This window comes from Malaclemys terrapin, chromosome 8, assembly GCF_027887155.1.
Source record: "Malaclemys terrapin pileata isolate rMalTer1 chromosome 8, rMalTer1.hap1, whole genome shotgun sequence".
NCBI lineage: Eukaryota > Metazoa > Chordata > Testudines > Emydidae > Malaclemys > Malaclemys terrapin.
Window position 1 is genome coordinate 68,966,265 of NC_071512.1, and position 23,685 is coordinate 68,989,949.

Consider the following 23,685-nt stretch of genomic DNA (forward strand, 5'->3'; position numbering starts at 1 on the left):
TTAAATACTTTTGGATGTTTTCTACATTTTCAAATATATTGATTTCAATTACAACACAGAATACGAAGTGTACAGTGCTCACTTTATATTTTTATTACAAATATTAGCACAGGGAAAAAAACCAAAAGAAATAGTATTTTCAATTCACCTCGTACAAGTATTGTAGTGCGATCTCTTTATCGTGAAAGTTGAACTTAAAAATGTAGAATTATGTACAAAAAAAACCTGCATTCAAAAACAAAACAATGTAAAACTTTAGAGCCTACAAGTCCAATCAGTCCTACTTCTTCTTCAGCCAATCACTCAAACAAGTTTGTTTACATTTGCAGAAGATAATGCTTCTGCTTTTTGTTTACAACGTCACCTGAAAGTGAGAACTGGTATTCACACAGTGTCGCAAGATATTTACGTGACAGATGCACTAAAAATTCATATGTCCTTTTGTGTTTCAACCACCATTCCAGAGAATATGCATCCATGCTGATGATGGGGTTCTGCTCGATAACGATCCAAAGCAGTGCGGACCGATGCATGTTCATTTTCATCATCTGAGTCAGATGCCACCAGCAGAAGGCTGACTTTTTTTTGGTGGTTTGGGTTCTCTAGTTTCCACATCAGAGTGTTGGTCTGTTAAGACTTCTGAAAGCACGCTTCACAGCTCATCCCTCTCAGATTTTAGAAGGCACTTCAGATTCTTAAATCTTGGGTCAAGTGCTGTAGCCATCTTTAGAAATCTCACAATCTTTGCATTTTTGCCAAATTTGCAGTGAAAGTGTTCTTAAAACGAACATGTGCTGGGTCGTCATCCGAGACTGCTACAACATGAAATATATGGCAGAATGCAAGTAAAACATAGTAGGAGACATACAACAAGGAGTTCAGTCGCAAATTTAATTAACACTTTTTTTTTTTTTTTAAGCCATCAGCATGGAAGCGTCTTCTGGAACAATGGCCAAAGCATGAAGAGGCATATGAATCTTTAGTGCATCTGGCACATAAATATCTTGTGACGCCAGCTACACCAGTGCCATGCGAACATCTGTTCTCACTTTCATGTGACATTGTAATTAAGGTGGAGGGGGCAGCATTATCTCCCATTAAATGTAAACAAACTTGTTTCTCTTAGTGATTGGCTGCACAAGAAGTAGGGCTGAGTGGACGTGTAGGTTCTAAAGTTCTACATTGTTTTGTTTTTGTAAGTTGTAAGTCTACAGTTGTAAGTTGCACTTTCAGGATAGAGATTGCACTACAGTACTTGTATGAGGTGAATTGAAAAATACAATTTATTTTGTTTATCATTTTTACAGTGCAAATACTTGTAATAAAAAATATAAAGTGACCACTGTCCACTTTGTATTCTGTGTTGTAATCAAAATATAATGATTTGAAAATGTAGAAAAACATCCAAAAATATTTAATAAATTGCAATTGGTATTCTATTGTTTAACAGTGCCATTAATCGCGATTAATTTTTTTGAGTTAATCGACTGAGTAACTGCCATTAAGCTACAGCCCTAATTTCTAATCTATATTTAGAACCCAGACAATAAGCCAGATTTTAAGCACTAGACTGTGTGATGAGTGCCTTTTTGCATTCATAAATAATTGCACTCTCAATTGTGCACCTAAATTAAATTGCTGTACCAAATAGTAGCAGTTAGATCTCTGACTATGTGTTTGCAAGAGAAAACATGAAGGCGGGGCTGAGGCCTGGCTGAAAGTCTGGTCTCACTTATTGGGTGAAAAATATGACTCAAATTATCTCTCACAGGTGAATAAACTCCATGCACGAATGAGTTGTTAATTCGGTATTTAATAAACCTACAATCCCAATTAGGCTATAACAAATCCACATGGCTTATTCCTGGGGGAATTCTGTGCAGAATTCATGTCCTCTACAGATTTCTTTGCTTCCCTGCAGAAAAATGATTTTCTGACAGGGAAGCGAAGGGAATCTGCAAGAGCAGTCGCATACCAGTCCCTAACAGTGCAGGTACATCGTTTCAAGCACCTGGAGCAGCCAGCAGCGAGGTAAATCACTGCAGGACTGGGGACACTTCAGCCAGTAGCTCCTACATTGAGCCAGGATCAGCTGCCAGTCTCGTCTGGGCTGGAGGCAGGAGAGGACGGGACTTCCTCTTCCCCTGCAAGGAGTGGCTGGGGCTGTGTCAGACCCACTCCCACAGAAACCTCCCCGAGCTGCAGGAAACTCCTCATCCTCCCCTGCTTCCTGCCACCATTGCTCCTCAGCTATGGGGGGAGGGGTTGTTGGACAGGGAGTCGCTCCCTGATCCACCCAATCCCCATGAATCCATGCTGCCCATACCCAGACACCCCTGCTGAGTCTCACCCAGTACATCCAGCACTCCCCTACTGAACTTCAACCCCTGTATCTAGAGCCCCCCTGCCTCCAGACCCCCATCCCTGCATGCAGACCACTGCCCCCTGAGCTTCCTGCACTCAAACCCCCACCCTGATGCCCCACTCCCTGCACCACCCTGAGTCCCCACATCCAGATCCCCAGGCCACTGACCCCCAACTAGCTGTACCCAGACCCCCACCCCAAGAAGCCCTACTCCTCCAGCATCCAGACCCCCCTGCTGAGACCGCCACACCCAGACCCCTCCACTAAGTCCCAACCGCCTTCACCTGGAAGCCTCCACAGTGTCCCACTGCCCCTGCACTTGGAACCCCCCCACTCCAATAAGCCTCTGTGCATCCAGATCCCCCCTCACCTAGACTCCCCACTGAGCTGCCTGCACCCAGAATCCTCTCACCCCTCACCTGGATGCCCCCACACTGAGCCCCTCCACATTTGGATCCTACCTGGTTGAGTGTGCCTGCCCCGCACCTGGCACAGAGGGGCAGGGCCCCAGGGTGTTTCTGGGGCAGGCCCAGGCCTTGCGCTGTGTCAGGGTTCGGTGCAGCTTCATCACGGAGTCCGTGTCTTGGGGGTGGGGGTGGGGGGGGAGCTACATGGTGATCTCCCATCTTTTTACAGCCAGTGGCTTGTGCTCCCCACTGCCATGCTGGAGCCTCAGAAGTCATTTATTGACAAAACGTGCAGAATTCTTAAATATTGTATGCAGGATTTTTAATTTTTTGGCACAGAATTTTTTATGTTTGGTGCAGAATGCCTTCAGGAGTAATGGGTCTCTGAGGACTTTAAAAAGCCCGCTCCTAAGAGACCAGAGGAGTTAGCGAACAGGAGCAGCTAACAAGGGCATTTTGTGAGGGAGTTTACAGGGGGAGTCATTCCTTAAACTTCTTTAAACTTAAGCTAAAAAAATCCCCTGATAAAAACAAAACAACAAAAAAGGAACCAGCTGCAGGAGTAAAAAGAGAATGCAGGCAGAAGTCCAGCAACAGAGTAGGGGCTACCCAGTTTATTGCACCCAATGCAGCACATATGATTACCTGCCCATACATGTGCATTCAGTGCAAGGAGCTCCTTGCCCTCAGAGATCGTGTACAGGCTTTGGAGACCAGGGTGGGTGAGCTGGAGTGGCTAAGGGAGACAGAGAGGTACATAGATGAGACTTCCAGGACACAGTAGAATGGTTCCACCCCCAGTCTGACAGCCTCTGTGCTGTTGAGGAGGATGAGAGCCTCAGGAAAAGAGAACATCCAACTGGAGCCAGAGGGAAACGATCCTATAGTTGAGATCCTCCTTCCAGATGATGATGTGGTATCCTCTCGTGAAAGCATAGAATCAAATGAAGTAAAAATCTTAAATGAACCAAACTGTACCATAGAATCTTTATGGGTAGTAATTCCATGCTTGAATAATAAGAATATAGCAATAGGGATATATTACCGACCACCCGACCAGGATGGTGATAGTGACTGTGAAATGCTCTGGGAGATTAGAGAGCCTATTAAAATAAAAAAAAATAATAATAATGGTGGATTTCAACTATCCCCATATTGACTGGGTACATATCACTTCAGGAAGGCATGCAGAGATAAGTTTCTTGACATCTTAAATGACTGCTTCTTGGAGCAGCTAGTCCTGGAACCCACAAGAGGAGAGGCAATTCTTGATTTAGTCCTAAGTGGAGCACAGGATCAGGTCCAAGAGGTGAATCTAGCTGGACCCCTTGGTTATAGTGACCATAATATAATTTAATTTAACATCCCTGTGGCGGGGAAAACACCAGAGCAGCCCGACACTGTAGCATTTAATTTCAGAAAGGGGAACTACACAATTATCAACTGTTAAGAATAGCTCACTTCCACCTTAATTGAATTGGCTCATTAGCATTGACCCCCCACTTAGTAAGGCAACTCCCATCTTTTCATGTGCTGTGTATTTATACCTGCTACTGTATTTTCCACTCCATACATCTGATGAAGTGGGTTTTAGCCCATGAAAGCTTATGCCCAAATAAATTTGAGGTGCCACAAGGACTCCTAGTTGTTTTTGCTAATACAGACTAACATGACTACCCCCTGAAAGAAATTAAAAGGTACAGCACTAAAAGGAAAATCCCTGCAAGCTGCATGGAAAGACACCATAATAAAGGCTCAACTTAAATGTATACCCCAAATTAAAAAACATAGTAAGAGAATCAAAAAAGAGCCACCATGGCTAAACAACAAAGTAAAAGAAGCAGTGAGAGGCAAAAAGGCATCCTTTAAAAAGTGGAAGTTAAATCCTAGTGAGGAAAATAGAAGGGAGCATAAACTCTGGCAAATGAAGCGTAAAAATATAATTAGGAAGGCCAAAAAAGAATTTGAAATACAGCTAGCTAAAGACTGAAAAAGTAATAGCAAAAAAATTAAGTACATCAGAAGCAGGAAGCCTGCTAAACAACCAGGGGGGCCATTGGACAATTGAGATGCTGAAGGAGCACTCAAGGATGATAAGGCCATTGCGGAGAAACTAAATGAATTCTTTGCATCGGTCTTCATAGCTGAGTATGTGAGGGAGATTCCCAAAACTTAGCCATTCTTTTTAGGTGACAAATCTGAGGAACTGTTCCAGATTGAGGTGTCATTAAAGGAGGTTTTGAAACAAACTGATAAACTGTACAGTAATAAGTCACTATGACCAGATGGTATTCACCCAAGAATTCTGAAGGAACTCAAATGTGAAGATGCAGAACTACTAACTGCAGTCTGTAACCTATCATTTAAATCAGCTTCTGTACCAAATGATTTGAGGATAGCTACTGTAACGCCAATTTTAAAAAGGGCTCCAGGGGTTATCCCAGCAATTACAGCTGGTGAGCCTGATTTCAGTACTGGGCAAACTAGTTGAAATGGTAGGAAAGAACAAAAGTGTCAGACAACTAGATTAACATGATTTCTTGGGGAAGAGTCAACATGGTTTTTGTAAAGGAAAATCATGCCTCACCAATCTACTAGAATTCTTTGAGGGGGTCAACAAGCATGTGGACAAGGGAGATCCAGTGGATATAGTGTACTTAGATTTTCAGAAAGCCTTTGACTAGGTCCCTCACCAAAGGCTCTTAAGCAAAGTAAGCAGTCATGGGATAAAAGGAAAGATTCTCTCATGGATTGGTAACTGGTTAAAAGATAGGAAACAAAGAGTACGAATAAACGGTCTGTTTTCAGAATGGAGAGGTGTAAATAGTGGTGTCCCCCAGGGGTCTGCACTGGGCCCAGTCCTATTCAACATATTCATAAATGATCTGGAGAAAGGGGTAAATAGTGAGGTGGCAAAAATTTCAGATGATACAAAACTACTCAAGATAGCTAAATCCCAGGCAGACTGCAAAGAGCTACAAAAGGATCTCTCAAAACTGGGTGACTGGGCAGATGAAATTCAGTGTTGATAAATGCAAAGTAATGCACATTGGAAAACATAATCCCAACTATACATATAAAATGATGAGCTCTAAATTAGCTTTTATCACTCAAGAAAGAGATCTTGGAGTCATTGTGGATAGTTCTCTGAAAACATCCACTCTGTGCAGTTGCAGTCAAAAAAGCAAACAGAATGTTGCGAATCATTAAGAAAGAGATAGATAATAAGACAGAAAATATCATATTGCCTCTATATAAATCCATGGTATGCCCACATCTTGAATACTGCACAGCGGCGGCTCCAGGCACCACTGCTTCAAGCGCGTGCCCGGGGCGGCAAGCGTGCCGGTCCCTGCGAGGGCGGCAGTCAGGCAGCCTTTGGCAGCATGCCTGCGGGAGGTCCGCCAGTCCTGCGGATTCGGTGGCAATTCGGTGGCAGGTATGCCACAGCCGTGGGACTGGCGGATGTTCCACAGGCAAGCCGCTGAATCTGTGGGACCGGGGACCTCCAGTAGGCACGCCGCTGAAGGCAGCCTGCCTGCCATGCTTGGGCTAGCAAAAAAGCTAGAGCCGCCCTGATACTGCATGCAGATGTGGTCATGCCATTGCAAAAAAGATATATTGGACTTTGAAAAAATTCAGAAAAGGGCAACAAAAATGAGTAGGGGTATGAAATGGGTGCTATATGAGGAGAAATTAATAAGACTTGAACTTTTCAGCTTGGAAAAGAGACGACAAAGGGGGGATATGATAGCGGTCTATAAAATCATGACTGGTGTGGAGAAAGTAAATAAGGGAAGAGGTTGTTTACTCCTTGTAACACAAGAACTAGGGACCACCAAATGAAATTAATAGGCAGGAGATTTAAAACAAAAGAAAAAGGAAGTATTTCTTCACACAACGCACAGTCAACCTGTGGAAGTCCTTGCCAGAGGATGTTGTGAAGGCCAAGACTATAACAGGGTTCAAAAAGAGCTAGATAAATTCATGGAGGATAGATCCATCAATGGCTATTAGCCAGAATGGGCAGGGATGGTGTCCCTAGCCTCTGTTTGCCAGAAGCTGGGAATGGGTGACAGGGGATGGATCATTTGATGATTATCTGTTCTGTTAATTCCCTCTGGGGCACCTGGCATTGGCCACTGTCAGAAGACAGGATACTGGGCTAGATGGACCTTTGGTCTGACCCAATATGGCAGTTCTTAAGTTTCAGTTAGGAGTAGAAATTGATGACTGAGTCTGGCATTTTCTTTTATACAGTCTTGTTTAATTACAAGGATTGTACAAAATCCTGCTTCTCCAAATGCAGGCGGACCCAAAATCAGGGGATAGCATCTTTGCTTGCAGTCCTAAGCCTCTTTAGCCAGCATCTGATCCCAAAGCTCTCTTTATCTTCTCCCAGGGTCATGCTGTGCTTCCAGGCTTCTCCTTGCATTTCTTGAGTCTCTCTGCCCCTTCTTCCCCAATGGTTCTGTGTTAGACACACACAACCTTAACCAAAACAACAGCAATTTCCCCTCCCCCCCCCACACAATCCAAAACTCCTGACTGGTTCACTTACTCCTTTTATCTGAGATTTGTCCTTAGTTATGCTAAGTAAAGGGTGAATTCACACCCCATCAATCTCAATGAGGTTTTACCTCAACCCATAAGAAGGTTGAGATAATGGGTATTAGTTTGGGTGAGTCAAACTGACCTTTTTTTGATTTTTACAGCACAGAGATATGTTAGACATACATAGCTTTCTTGATGCACCTTTAGGAAAAAGGTAGTTTTGAGCTGAAACTGTTGTCAGACTCTCAAATGTATAACTTGTTCATTATTTTTATTATTTCGTGCATGTTTCTGAGTCTGAGATCAGAACTGAGTCCATAGTTAGTAGAAAGGAAACCTGGAAATTGTTCAGAAATAACTAAGTTTGGATTGTTTTGTCAACTAACATACCTGTGCATAAATTTTGGGTTTAGAGTCACATTACCTCCGACTGTAATCATAGAAGCTAAGCAAGGCCAAGTCTGGTCAGCACTTGGATGGGAAAACTTCAAGGAATGACTATTGGATGCAGAAAATAATAATGGTAATTCAGCAGCAGGCACTATACCCTCTGATCTAGTGGAGAACCATAGCCTCAGTATGGTGGTATTCTAAGTTCCCTCTAAGCTGTGTGACCGTGCAGCAGCCTATTAAACGCTGTGCATGTGCTCAGGGCTGCGGTGGGGAGAGATGAATTCTCCCCCATCCCTGGACCTGCTGTGGCACCCCTCCCCAGGCACCGACCCAGCCCGGCCTGGTGCTCCACTTCACATGCACTGCAGCCCAGTGGCCACAGCACTGGCTCGTCTCCGGACCTTCCCCCGCGCTCTTCTCAGCCAGTCGGCTGAGGACTCCTCTCTCCACCCCCGTCCTCCATCACCGGCAGGCAGTAGCCGCCGGCCAGCTGTGCACGGGAGGGGGAGGCAGGAGGGGGCGGAAAGGAGCCCACAACTGCTGTCACTCCTCCGGGCTGCCGGTGACAGATGGTCTGCCACTTTGGGCTCCCCTGGGGTCCAGAGACTGAAGTAGCAGACCATCACTGTCGGACAGGACTGTAAACGGACCTGCCGTGGCCTGGGGAGTGGTGACCCTCCCCTGGCCCTAGCCCACAGAGGCGTAGCGAGCACCCTCCGTACCCTCCGATCGGAGGGGGCCACGCAAGGAAGGGGGCCCCTAAAAGTGGCAAAATAAATATCACATTCCAGTTTCTGCATTGTAAAGGGCCCCGCCCGGACATATGTTCAGAGGGGGCCACCGTTCGGAGGGGGCCACGTTCTTTGTTGCTACGGCCCTGCCACCCCAGCCTCCCAGACCTGCTGTAGATGGGGGAGAGGCACCCTAGCCCAGCCCCCCTGGACCAGATGCAGCCCGAGGAGAGGTGCCTATCCCGTGGTCCCAGCCCCGGGGTTGCTGCGGCAGGGAGAGGCACCTTTCCCCCCGAGACCAGGTGCTGCTGTGGGTGGAGAGACCTGGATGGAGTCCTCTCTCCCCACCATAGCCCTGGGGCAGTCTGCACCCCAAACCCCTCACTCCCAGACGGAGCCCTCACCCCTTCCTGCACCCCAACCCTCTCTACCTCAGCTCTGACCCTCCTCCCACACGCCTAACCCCTCAGGCCCACCCCTGCCTCATGAATTTTAAATATTGGTGCACATAACAAAAAGTTTCTGCACACGTGTGGGAAAAATTAGAGGGAACACTGGTGGTATTAGTATTACAATTTATGTAGCACTAAAGAAGTGTAATTTTTAGTAAAAGAAGGGCAAGGTTCCTGTGCCAGGAAACTGGAAGGTGTGCTTTTTCAGATAAGATATAAATCAGCAGTCATGACAGTTCCGGACAACTGCTCCTGTACTTCCCCTCCGTGGTCCCTTAAGGGCACAAACTCTAGGCTCTTGGCTCCTCAGCCATCACCTGTCTTGGACTGAGACCAGTGTCTCTCCCTCCTGACCAGCGTTTTTCCAGGCTGCTCAGTTCCCTGCTTATACTGTGATGTTCCCAGCAAGCCAAACTGCCTAAACAGGGCTGCATCCGTGCTTTGCTTTCTCTTCCCAGGCTTATGAACAATACAATTGCCAGCAATTATGAGTTACCACATAGCCCTTTATAAGCAAGCACATTTATTTTTAAGGTGAAAGCATTACAGAAGTTAGCCAGCGTGTATGTTAGGTGTAGTATACACCATGTTAATAGGTGTTATATGCATGATATTAATTTTATATTCATAAGTGTTGTGAAGTTAATCTAACTGAATATAGTATTCTCTTCTCACAATTCTGTTCACTCATGTCAAGTATCTCTCAACACTCTGCAAAACTGAAGTCAGCTTTGGAATTAGAAAATAAGAAACTTGTAAAAACAAAGATGCATGAATACTTTGTACCACATACAGTTAAAGAGTACTTTTATGGCTCATCCACACTTAGACTGTAGTATTCAAAATAAGAGCTGGAAATTTTAGGGAGGTACCTTCACAGACCGGTACCTAGAATGCTTGTTTCCAAAATAAAGATAAGAAAGGTAGAGAACAAGAAGTTAAGGAAGGATTGGGGCCCCCTTTCAACAGAAGGTCCTGCATGAGAAAGAAGGCCCTGAGTCAGTTTAGACTCAGGCTCTTTATTCAACAGTTCTTTTTGTCTGTTGGTCTCTGGAGTATCCAGTTTGAACTAGTATATGTGAGTCTGTCCAGGTAGGTGGTGGTACTTCTCTGGAGGTGTACCTAAATACATTTGCCTAATCACCCCCTACTGTTCTTAGTTCCTGGAGGAGCTGTGGTCACCTTCTCCCATGGAATTATGTCGAATCCCCAACCCACAATGATACATAAAGTTCATACAGTAAGTTCTCCCAGAGATATTGCAGGAGATTGCCACATCTTGCCCTTAATGAACTGGATGTAACTACTGTGTTTGACCTACATCCTAGGGAAACCCATTGACTTATTTCCTGGACAGGTTTATTTCTGTGGATGGTGTTTCTGTCATTACTTTTCATAATTTCACATTTCATCCTGGTTTGCAGGCACCTGGACCACCACTGGCAGTGATGCATTAGGGCTGGACAGAATGTGGTTGCTGCCTCTGTCAGCTTCTCTCTGGCCTTCTTCCCGGGAGTCGGCTCCAAGATTTCCCCTGGTGGGCTGGATGTGTCCTGCAAACCATCATTCTCCCCCCTCCCCACCCCTGGTCATCAGCATACTGCAAGTTCACGAGCAGTACTGTTGTCTGATCCTTACTGCTGAGCTGCCTTTCTTTGCATAGATCAAGCATCTGACCTGTCTTCAACTGTTCATAATTCATTCTCTTTGTCTCTCTTTTCTCTCTTCCTTTCCCTAAAAAACTGAGACTTTTCTTTTTGCTTTTCCCTTCCATGGTACTTGCTTTCACTGCTGTTGGGACTTATGGTAATTCACCGAGTCATAGATCCCACACATGCTGACACCCTATATGTCACAGTTCAGGGCAGTGGCACCTATATTCTCCCCTTTATGGTTCCTTGAGGGTGCCAACTCTAGGCTCCTTAGCCATCACCTCTTCTGGGTAGAGACCTGCATCCAGGGATTTTCCAGGCTGAATAGTTCCCTGTCTGCACTGTGGTATTCCCACCAACCCAGACTGGCTAAACAGTCCAACATTTGTGCTTTGCTTTGTCTGCGAAGTCTTACAACAGTGTAATTGCTGACAGTTATGAGTTACCACACAGCCCTTTATAAGCAAGCACATTTATTCTGATGGTGAAAGCATTACAGAGAAAACATAAAAAATAATAAACGTTCCTATATGCATGCTAAAAGCTCATCTGATGTCATCCATCAGTCTTATGCGGCCTTAGTAGGCCAAAGTCCTTCCCATCCTTCCCAGGAAGGATTGGGGTATCCTTTGGACAGAAGGTATTGTCCAGTTGCTGGATCAGAAAGAAGGCTCTGAGTCAGTGTAAACTCAGATTCTTTACCCAAAAGTCCCCACCACACTGTTGTTAGTTTCTGGAGGAGCTGTGGTGCCCCCTCCCCCATGGAATTACACAGAATCCCTGGCCCACAATGCTACTTCTTAATAGAGGAAGCTCTCCCACAGATATTGCAGGAAGTTGCCATCTCTGTCACAATGACTATTTGTGGTCACTAAAAGATCCCATGGCAATTTCAGCAAGATGTCTGTTGTTCTGACCAATTTTCAATATGGGAAATACACTCTGCCTCCCTAAATTCCTCATTGACTTCAATGGAAACAGAGTTAAACCAATACAGAGCAGTGCGGAAATCTCATTGTGTGTATGTGCATTATATAATTATTCATATACTCTGAATATTATAGCAGAATTCACGCTCAAAAATCTTCAGATACTGCAGTTCCTTTACAGTGTGTACAATGGCAAAAATAATGAGGTTTGATGAAAAGGATGATTGAAAAGAAAATTCACTTTCCATTGGATATGTACCTAAAATTGGCATTTTATTAAAAGCAGGCTGACCTATGTGGTGAAATGCAGAAAATGCTATATAAATATATGGAAAGCTGTGTATTCCACATAGTTTTAGATGCTTGTACCTTCATGAAATTGAAATGCAGATGAGCTGATTAAGATCTGATATTCATTATACTTTAGTATTGTCTAGCAGAGTTCAGTATAATCAGACATGCACAACATGCTTCCTGAGCACTTTCACAAAGCCTTGACTGTATAATGACAGTTAAAGTGCATCTTTTCCAATAATTACATGGTCTGCATTTGGTCTGGGTTAATAAACTTCAAGACAACTTAAATTCCACATTTTAATATTAGAAATCCATTTAATTATAAGTAATCTTCAGATCTGTATGTCACCTATATTTGCATTTATATTCCGCAGTGACTCTGCAATATCATTTTCTGTTTATTGTCTTGAGCATGCGTCTAATATAAATCTACAATTTCACATAGGCCATGCTGGCACACAGCCAAACCTTTAATTTATCTCACCCTTGTTTTGTAAACTAAAAGAGACTGCTGGTGTGATTAGCAAACATTCCAGAGGCGGGGCTGAGGTGGTAGCTTGAACAAATACTACCTGTTTACCTGTATTGTCAATCTCCAGATGAGTTTTTCTAGAAACAAAAACTGTTAAGATACGCTGTTTCCTCATGTAATATTCCTACAAGGTATCTGCCAACAATGGGCTTTTTCCCCACTGGAGGTGGAGAGGCTATCAAAGAAGGTAATTTTCAAATTCACAGTCTGTTCACCACAGGGGAGTAAGTAGCCAAGTAGAATCTATTGCCGTTAGGATTTTTGCCTGTGCTGATTAATTGTTTTCCATTCTAGGCTATCATACTGGTAAAATATTTACATTATGTATGATGAAAATCTGCTAGGAAATGAATCCACACAGTGTTGCTGTCTTTTGATTTTCCTTGTCTCTGCAATAGCCATGGTTTTGGTTTATTTGTACTTTTCTCTCTATCCCTTGCTGTCACACTCAGTAATTGGCCTAATAAAAGGTAGAAACAAGAATTTATTACACCTTGAGCAATACTTAAAACAAACTTTTATTTGCTGGAACAGCACTTTTTATCTACTTGCTGCTGTATATTTTGACACTCCCTCTAAATACTAAATCTGACTTTATTAAAAGTTGAATCACTGCACTTTTTTTTCTGTGTGTAGGGGGTTGTCATTGCTTTTGCGGTTTCTGAGGCAGACTAATATTTCTATATAAATAAACATTTCATTTTAATGAAGCTTTAGGAGACACATTTAAGCAGGGGCGATATCGACTTCATTACTGTCAATCCACAAAAGTTGCATGATTTAAAGAAAATATTCTTTAATACTTTTGTAAATTACCCTTGGAATAATTCTGGCGATGATTAAGGTGAATACAGATTTAGTGTTTTTATAACATTTTCCTCAAACAAAAGGTATCTTTTTATTCAGAGTGGTATTTCATCCATATAGCAGACAGTAAAAGGATCAAGGAAAATAATTTTTAAAAATTGTCTTAAGAAATTGCAATACAAATTCCTGAAATTGTTTGTTTATGCAGGAATTTTTATTTTTTTTTATCTTCCAGTGTTAAAGCAACAAGAAAACATTTAGAACGTCCTTTGGTGGAATCTTATTACACTTGTTATATATGTAAACTGATATTCTTTGATGCCAGCACGTTGCCCATACAGAGAAATCTCTGCACAATTAAATGAAAGAAGAAAAGAAAAAAAAAGATTAAATAAAAAGTAATTTTTCTTATCCGATTAGAATTAAATACATGAATAAATTGTCTGGTAACACAAATTGTCAATAATACAAAAAATCTACATTGTACATTATTTCAAGAAAAATAACTTCATTTGAATACAAAAGGATAAATACACTTTTTGTCCTATAGCCACTCTTGTACAGTAGATGAACACAGCATCTTACTGATGCGGTGCTGCTAAAATATACAAGGATATGACTGTCTTGAGTTTTATTGAGGGGGGCTGTTACACATGTGCATCACTAACATCAGACAAAGAAACCTTTCAACCAACAAGGGTTACAGAGCAACGTTCACTAAAGCACAGGTTGGAAGGGATTTAGGGACTGAAGCAGGCCAATATGGCAGCTTTAACAGATTTCCTTATACCCACAATGCACTGACAGCAAAGAATGCCTCTATTTGGTTGGTCCACACACTGGGCAGAGGTACAGTAGCGCACCATATCAAAGTGGCAAATGTTTTTTATTTTCCATTTTGGGGGCTTGTCAAAGCCTTTTCAATCCTGTGTACTCTTTGCAGCTGGCATTGTTGTTTGTAGTAATAGACTTGGCAGCTGCCAACTTGTCTTGAGTCAGAAATTAACAGTCGTTTGACTCAGAGTGCTGTCCACAATTGATTAATATGGCTTAGTTCAGTTGGGCCTTCTTAGTTTATACGTGGTTTTATTCTTTTTCTTTTTTAAAATTTTAGTAGCAAATGCTTGGGTTTTTTTTTTTTTTTTTTGTGGCACATTCCTTCTGAAGCAGTCTGAACGTGATGCCATCAACCAGACGGAGCCTAGAATATGAAAAGCCCAGTTACTCCTAGTAGAGCAGTCAGCGGTAATAGAGGGCCATGTGATACTGCCATGTTGCCGGAGTTTTGGCTGCAACCTCCTGGATCCCTTTCACACTTCAGCTTCTCACACAAAATGCCAGTGTAGGCTGGAGGGCACTGGCATCGCATGTTTTTGAGGCATGTTCCTCCATTCTGGCATTGCAGTAGTTCTTTGTCACATACATTTGCTACAGGACAAGGGGAAAAAATAGAAGAAGAGCAGAATAAGCTTAAGTTCATTTGTTACAGAAAGCTTTGAACTTACATTTTTTTTCTCCTTAGAGATGTAAATAGATATGTGATTCCAGTTTCCCAACAATTGCAGTTTAAAATTTTTGATCATTTAGCTATTTTCCCATACATTTTTCTTGCTTTAATCTTAGAGTATATGATCTTCCATTTCAGACAACTGAATACTAAGTTACTTAATATCTACTGTTTGTCAGTGTCTTTACTATTATTGAACTGGAATGCTTGGTGAGTGCCTTATTTGAAAGGACATTGTGTATGCTAGCATCACAGAGCTCTTGAAAAACATTAATGGCAATTAAAAATGCAACACAATGAGGTGAAATGAATAGAACTGTATGATAAATCTGACCCTGATACGGAGTGACTTTTATGTAGTAATGTTCTGGAAGATCAACAAAAAGCAGTAGGGATATGGCATGGGAAAGTCAGCATGCTCTATGGGTGTTAAACGCCGTTAGTTTAAATTCACACACAGTGTCAATGTGAGAACAGAGAGAATGGGCACCATTTTCATTAAAAACCTACTTATTTCTTCTTAATTGTGTCGGTGCTTAGGTACCAGGGCGAGACACAATTTAGAAATACCTAAGATAGCTACTGGAGAAAGGGTCACTAGACTTTTGCTTTCCATTAATTAAACAAAACTGGATTGAAACATTCCCCTATAAGGGGGTGTACAGGCACACCGTGCTATTGTCTCACTGTACATTCTAGATTATATTATAGAGTAGAATATGCTATAAATTATATTCCCATTTAAATGGAATATTTTCATAGCTTCAAAAGCCAGAAGGGACCATTGTGATCACCAAGTCGGACCTCCTGTATAATACAGACCATAGAACTTCCTCCAAATAATTCCTAGAGCAGATCTTTGTTTATTTTAGTTTTACTTTAAGGAGGACAAAGGGACTGACCCTGCACTCCTAATTTGGGCAGAATTCCCATGCAATCATTAGGAATTTGCCCTGAATAAAGGAAAACATGATTGGATCTAGTGTAAGGCCTCCGGGATTTGGAACAATATTATATATTGCTTAAGAATGGAACATCCAGAGAACACCCTAAAGGAGGCAAAGTAGAAAAAGAAATTATTCCCAGTCTTTCCACTGTGAGATATGCTAATTGTTCTTTACATTCATAGATTTATAAATGCTTCACTTTTTTAAGTGTATAAATACCATGAAAGCTAAAATCCAAACAGGTGGCCCAGATTCTCAAATGTTATTGTTTGGTAAAGCTCTACATAGCTTTACCAAGGCTGTATGGTGATTTACATCAGATTTACGAATGTCTGGCTCAAAGCGTTTCTAAAAATGCCTTTGATTTGTCAAAAACCAAGTTATGTTTTATCTACCCCATCTTAACACCATCCTCTTGAACCAAAACAACAACAAATAAGTCCAACCATCCCAAACACCATGAGTTGTTTTCATCCTTAAATATCCTTTCTCACACATAACCACTTTCTAATTCAGTTCATACAAATGAGTCAAATGTTGATGCGCTTCCTCCCTAGCATGTAATAATATGAAAATAACCAAAAGGCAACATCTACCCAAGTTTCTCACTTGACACCTTTCTCAATTATTCTTTCTTTTTGACCAATTAATATAACATTGACAAGCATCCACAGTTTTTGTTCAATAAGTGTCTCAACTGATTATCAAAGTTCAACTAATGCAGTATATTCAGGATATTATGACAAGGAAGACCGTATGTCTGCATTTCAGTGTTCTTTAGTATAGTACATTTGGCTATTTTTACATGATGAATATAAACTAACTGGAATAATAATAAAGTAAATTTGATGAGATTTACAGTTTGGGATAATACTGAATACAATGGTACCAAATCCAGAATGGTAAACTAAATGTTTCCATATTCAAAGTAAAATTGAATATTTGGTTGTCTGTTATAATGAAGACCAAAAATATTTATATATACATACAATTTATGTAGTATTAACTTAATCATAGCAAAGATCAAATACAAAATACTGTCTTATTTAAAGATAAAGCTGGTGGACTTTGCTTATTCTAATGTAACAAGCCTGTAACATTTTCTTTGATTTGGGCAATAGTGGTGGTGAAATATCAATAAATACATATATGGAGATATACCTATCTCATAGAGCTGGAAGGGACTTTGGAAGGTCATTGAGTCCAGTCCCCTGCCTTCACTAGCAGGACCAAGTACTGTCCCTGACAGGTTTCCCCCCCCCCCATCCCTAAATGCCCCTCCGATTGAACTCTCAACCCTGGGTTTAGCAGGCCAATGCTCAAACCACTGAGCTATCCCTCCCCCCCAGCCTTGAATAATTGAGTAGAAATCAATAGTTAATTAAATACTCTTTTTAAATAGAAGATGAGATCTTTTTTCTTAATGTTTGGTTTTGAATCCAAATTAGATAGATATTTACCAAAGTTTGCCTTTTCCAAGTAGCCAATTAAACAAGTTTATTTGCTAGTACATTTTCTATTTAAAATTTTTGTTTTTGACAGACACACTGATTTTTAAGATAGTCTCTGATCTTTTATCCCTAGTTTTCTGCGTGTGAATTATTGTGGTAGCATTCCACAGCACATTCACTGCTAACTCTACCTGATCTACAGACACAATAAAGCACTTAGAAATCTAACTGCTATAAAATATCCCCACAATAATTTGCACCTACAAAATTGCAGATGCAACATCACCTAGGATGCTTTTTAAAATTAGGCCCAATATCTTTCATTATATCTGATGTTTTCTCAAGTCATAAAAAGAACTGATGCATAAAAAGTTTCAACATCAATGCTTTTTGTGTACTCACAAAAACCACATACAAAGGCTAATGAAAGTAGACAAAGGCATAGTTTAATGCCTGAGCAAAGTACTAGGAGTTAGTAATTCCGAGTTTCTAATCCTTGTAATGTCAGTGACTTCTCTTATGAACTTGGCAAGTCATTTCATTTCTTTCTTAATTTTCTCATCTGTAATACATAGCTAATAATTAGGATTGTTTTGGAAGATGGGGGCAAACAGTTGTGAAAGTTTTCATGAAATTTCATTGCTGGTTTCTAATAATTTTATATTTGTTTTAATTTTCCAATCAGTTCTAATACCCTAACCTACATCACAGCGATGTTGGTAGGAAAGATGCATTGTTTGCAAATGGCTATGAAAATGACAAGCCCTATCTACATTCAAATTACCATTATTTATGTTGCTACTATTTTATTGACTTAGAACCTGCATTAACTTCAGATAATGTTTCCAGCACATAAGTAGCACAAAGCTATGTATCTGTACTTAAATTGTGACCAAAGTTGCTCACTTAACTAAGCCTACTCAGCTTACTGCAAAGACCAAGAGAAGGGCCGATGTGTTAGTTATAGTTAGGAAAAAATTAAGAGATTTTCCAATCTTCTACGTTTTAAATGTTAAATACAATATTTTGTCAGGAGAGTTTACCCTGATACTTGTATTATTATGTACTTGCTCCCTATCAAACAAACCCAATGATAAACAATAATAAAAATTTAACATCCCCCTTCCAACATTGCGAAATGAACAAGGCTCTATTTGTTCTTGTTTCTATTAAAGAAACGTCAAGGTGGAAACAACTGTATGTATTAGGCTAGGAATAAGATCCACAAAGTACCCATCCAGCTACTTTATATTAGTGGTGGTTATTTTCAGAGTTTGTGGTACCATCTTTTGCTTCCATTTATTGACACCATTCAGATAAGCCATGCCTTAGTAAGAGGTCTGCAGTCACTCCTGTAGTGAGAAAAGGACTATATGTAATGTCTTGAATATAACTATGTAGGGCTTTCAGAGTCCAGAGTCAGCTGTGCCTGAGCAATGCATTTTAAATTTGATTTTTTCTTCTAAGTGTCAACACAAATGTACCTCATTAATAACCTGGCAGATATCCGCTGGGCTGCCAATTCTGTCAAACTGTGTGGTGGATTTTTTGCTAATGCACATACATAGGACAAAGATGATCCCACCAAACTTATATCCTTACCCAGAACTGTAAACCAGGGAACAAATTCACTGCTGGAGTAATCAGACACAACTCCATTGACCTTAAAATATTAGCTATTTGCTTTTAGTGTTGGAGGCATGGTGCAGTGTGTGTGTGGTTAAAAAAATATATAATATTAAAATGAGTCATTTTAGGCAGCTTCAATACAGTAGAACTCAGAGTTACTGACACCTGGGGAATGGAGGTTGTTTGTAACTCTGAGCAAGCCATTATGGGATGCTCCTCAGAGCGGACTGCTTGGAGCGGGGGCTCACAGCTCTGCAGTGGCTGTCTGGTGAGTTGGGGTGGGGGGGACAGGCAGCTGGTTCTAGCCCGTCTGCAAGGCTGATGAATGAAGCACTCTGGGGCACCGTAGTGTCAGTGGGTGCGGGGTGCAGGCTGTGGTCCTTTAAAACTGAGCTGCTCCTCCTGAGCACAGCATGCAGGCACTGCCAGGCAGGAGCTCGGGCTTCGGCTCCAGCAGTTTATACTCCAGGCCGGGTTTCGGTAGCAGCTCGGGAAATTTCTTTCCCAGGCTCTGAACTTGCAAGCTTGTCCCCCTCCCATCCAGGGGGAAGGGAGAGGGGAAAACAGCAGTGACCCTGGCGAGTAGGGGGTGTTTGTGGGGACAGGCAGTCCAGATGTACCTATCTTTAAGATGCAATACAGGCACAATACAGTATAGTGGGTTTTTTTTGTCTCACTAAGATTACTTTAAAAAAAAATCAGGTTCAGAAAAAAACCTCCAAAAGGCAAATAGGTTTGTTTTTCTGTTTCCCCACATTTCCCTCCTCCCTCCCCCCACCCCAAAAGCAAGCTTGTTTTCCACCACAGAGCAAATGCTCTCAAGATGTAAGAAAAGAAAAGGGCCTTTTTTCTCTGCAGGACCATTTATGGGATCATATACTGCTAGTATATCCATCCTGAGGCACAAGTGTCTAGCCTAATATGTAACAAGGAATGAGAGGGCAGAGCAGGATGGATTCTAGGGGGAGGAGTATTGGATGTATGGTGTGCTTTTGATCATCCTACATGGGATTTTGTGCCCAGTGAATCCACACAATACAGAAGTCTACTTGTCAAATCCCTATCCCATCCTGAATTGGAGAAGGGAAGTTTTGTGGTTGAAGCCCTGGACTGACCCTTTGGAGATATGGGTACAATTTCTGGCTCTACTACAGATGCCCTGTAAGATCTTGGACAAGTCACTCAACATTTATGCATCTTAGTTACTCATCTATACAATGGGGATACTCTTTTGTTGTTGTTGTCTGCTTTGTCTATTTACATGGTACATTCTTCAGGTGAGGGATTCTTACCTTATGTGTGTGTATATAGTGCCTAGCAAAATGGAGCACCAATCTCAATTGGTGCCTCTAATCACTACTGTAATACAAATAAATAATAACCCTTCACATCGGAGCTGCAAAGATCTATGCAGGAGATCTCTGCAGAATTCAGGGGTATTGATTACTCCCTCTCAGCAGGTTCTCCATGGTTTCTGATGAAATGACCTGCATATTTAAAGCTGCTTTTGGTGACTCAGAAATTAGTATTTTGCTGTGGTGTTATAGCCGTGTTGGTCCCCAGATATTAGAGAGACAAAGTGGGTGAGATCTGAAGAAAAGCTCTGTGGAGCTCAAAAAGCTTGTCTCTTTCACCAACAGAAATTGGCCCAATAAAAGATAATACCTCACCCACCTTGTGTCAGCAATTAGTATGTAGACTACAGTCTTCTGATTATGCTATTCTCAGATCACTGCACTAGATGGATGAAAGCCACCTGCAAAACTGAACAAAGTTTGCAAGCTTTGCCAACCTAGGGAAAAGACACTGCAGTTAACTTAGAGAATTAATTCTCTAAGTTAAAACTAGGCACCTTTCCCAAAGTGATCATTAATAAAATATTGAAAATGTTTGTAGGTTAAGACCTCCATAAATACTGAAAAGATGATTTCTTGTGAATATTTTGTGACTTCCAGCAAAGCATTTGTTTTGTAATTCCGATGTCATTTAATAATAATAATAATAATAAAGGCAATTTTAAAGCCAGCCCTGTTCTTCCAACCAGGTCAGGCAGTTCAAATGGCAGATGGTACAATAATGTTTCACACAATTTAGTTGGACACTTAATCAAACATATTGATTTTGCATTATTGTTAATTATCAGGAGAGAATAATTGATAAGTTTTAACGAATTCATACTGTATTCTTAAATATTCACATATGAATAATGCATGGAGGAATTTCTCAGTTTGTTTAAAGCTTAACTTTCAGGCATTTGCAAGTTAAAAAAAAACAAAGATTTTATCAAGACTGCTGTTAGTTACGAAGCAACTATATAGATGATGTTACTACAACTCAGAGGAAAATTATATACAAAATTACTGTGTTTCTTTCAAGTGGGGACCGCAGGATCCAATTATGAGCTCTTTGTACCCTTATATCCTGTATGAAGGTCAGTTCAGGGAAGAGAATGTGTTCCCCTCCTTTTTCTGGGACACTTTCTTCTACTTTTGCTATATACAGCTTACTTAAAATAGCATCATAATGCCAAAAAGGATAGGCAGGTGGGTCAGAAACATAGATATGAGAGAGAACAGTCAGTTTTTCAAAAGGAAAATGAAGGTGATAACAAGGTTTGAGTCAGGAAAAAGGGGAGTTGCCTCTCGTCATCTGAAACTAGGACAGTCTTCACATTGTATGTGTGTGTGCTAGAAACATTAAAAGGACCATTAAATGACAGAGTAAAAAGGTTATGGAAAGCAAACTTTTGATAAAATAGAGCTAGTGTCTCATTTTTTTTTTCTCTTCCCTTTGTTCTTTCTATATCCTGATTCATCTTTAGGTCTCTGCAGTTTTTCCTTTCAGAATTTTTCATCCTTTTGAAATTGTTCAGTTCATATTTTCTCTACAGCCTCCCTCTCTCTTTCCTACAAGATATTTTTCTTTTCTGATCTGTCTCTTGCCTATTTGTATTTTTTTCAGTATCTTCTCTCACTCTCTGTCCTCTGTCTATTACAGCATTCCTTCCACAATCCCTTCCCATTTCTACCTCCCTAAATTATTTCTCCACCCCGAGGTTAGTCCTCTCTTCTTCATGCTCCCCTTAGTTTTCTTGGGAGCTGGAGTACAGGTATTGTTAATCCTCTAAATACATGTGATGAGTGAGTTGTAGAGGGTAAAAGCATGACAGATATGAGTATCACCTTTCAAGAGTGGATGGATTGACAGCCCTGACTACACTGTAGGACCTATCTTGGTCAGCTTTAATGGTTTTGACTTCAATAGGCTATGGATCAGGCCCTGTGAATGGTGAGTTAGCTACACCATTCCTCAACAGTCCAAGTGTGAAATCCTGGATCCACTGGAAGTTTGCAACTGACTTCACCTGGCCTAGGATTTCATGCCTGGTGCATATTTTGACAGCATGCATATCCACTGGGCTGGGAAATATGAGTCCCACTTGCAAGGTTGTGCACATCTGTCCCATGTTCACTGGTTGAGAATGATATTTAACATCATCTTTGCAGAAATCTAAATAGTTTAGTTTACTATAGGTTTTCAGTATGCTGATATACTTACCTGTGTGCACGTGTCCAGACTGATTGTTCTGTTAAACCATATCACGTGGAAGAGGAGCAGTTACAGTGGAACCCAGATTTAAGTAAAGGTGTTCACAGACAGCTTCAGAATGTGTGTGTGTTTGTCCACATATAGAAAGAGCAGTTAGCTTTTGGGTGGAACTGCAAATAGCACATTTACATGCAGTGAAAAAATTAGGGACATTCATTTCACTTTGGCATAACAATGTCACTGTATCAAAGCGCAATATAAGAGGTTTAACTTTACTGCCAAATGCAGATCAGTGAGTAACTAGAGGTACTGTAAAGGCTCTGTTACAAGTATTCTTCTATAAAAAATGTGTTCACTTAAGTCAATAAATTGGTGGTGTGGGAATCTGGGGCGGCTCCAGGCACCAATCGTGTGCCTGGGGCAGCAAGCCGTGGGTGGGCGGCCTGCTGGTCACCGTGAGGGCGGCAGTCAGGCAGCCTTCAGCAGCATGCCTGCGGGAGGTCTGCCTGTCCCGCGGTTTCGGCAGCAATTTGGCGGCAGGTATGCCGAAGGCGCGGGACCGGCGGACCTCCCGCAGGCATGCTGCCGAATCCATGTTACCAGTGGACCACCCACAGGTGCGCCACCGAAAGCCACCTGCCTGCCGTGCTTGGGGGGGCAAAAAACATAGAGCCACCCCTGGTGGGAATATGGAGAAAGAAGAAATCAACCAAAAAGAAACTGTCTCTCACTCTATTATAAACATTCTCTCTCTCTCTCATATATTCAGGTAAGCCTCTGCAGGCATGGGGCAGAAGCAGAATTTATCCATAAATGATCAAATTGATACTAGTTTAATAGGGCCACGAGAAATACCTACACTGATTTAGCTAATAGGTTTTAATTTTTCCCCAGCAAATCACATATTAAGACATAAATTAAAAAACTTACCAAATTATTGTAGATCCCTTAGTAAGATTACCTTGGTTTCCGTAATATTTTCTAGATGTTCTGTATAGCAATTATAGGCCCAGTCCTACAACCTGTTGTGCATGGTTTGACCCCTCTGCCTATGCAGAGTGCCATTGATTTAAATAAGACTCTGCCTGAATGGCGTCAGTTGTAGGATTCAGGCCATAGGAAAGTACAGGGAATACTTTGAAAACCCGGGCCATCATAACTAAGATAAACTTGCCTAGTTTTTGAGAGTGACCATTGTTGTGTTTATCACTTCAGAAGTTACAATGATAGTCCTTAGTCAGGACTCTGCAATTAATGTTGCTTTAGCTACAGCTAATTTGATAAACTCGGAATTTTGAGGGTTTAATATCTGACCTATCTGAAATTATACAGGGCAGAAAACTGATTTAGGGTTCTTGACTTCAAGGATTTTTACAAAATAGGAAAAAAACAAAAATATAACTTGTGTCTAGTTTTGGATTGTGTTTTTTTATGTTTTAATTTTTCTGATGCCATATATAGAATTATTTAGTAATTCTAAATG

The 23,685-nt window shown here is 41.3% G+C and overlaps 1 protein-coding gene across 4 annotated transcripts in view; it reads right to left on the minus strand.

Annotated features, from left to right (window-relative positions):
- Positions 1-11,008: 11,008 nt before the first annotated feature.
- The window catches only part of NTNG1 (netrin G1), a 234,529-nt gene continuing 221,852 nt past the window's right edge, over positions 11,009-23,685 (minus strand). For all 4 annotated transcript variants that reach the window (XM_054038089.1, XM_054038086.1, XM_054038087.1 and 1 more), the window contains one exon: positions 11,009-14,547. In XM_054038089.1, the coding sequence (XP_053894064.1) occupies positions 14,321-14,547 (227 nt within the window). In that variant the 3' untranslated portion in view covers positions 11,009-14,320. The remainder of the gene's footprint in view (positions 14,548-23,685) is intronic.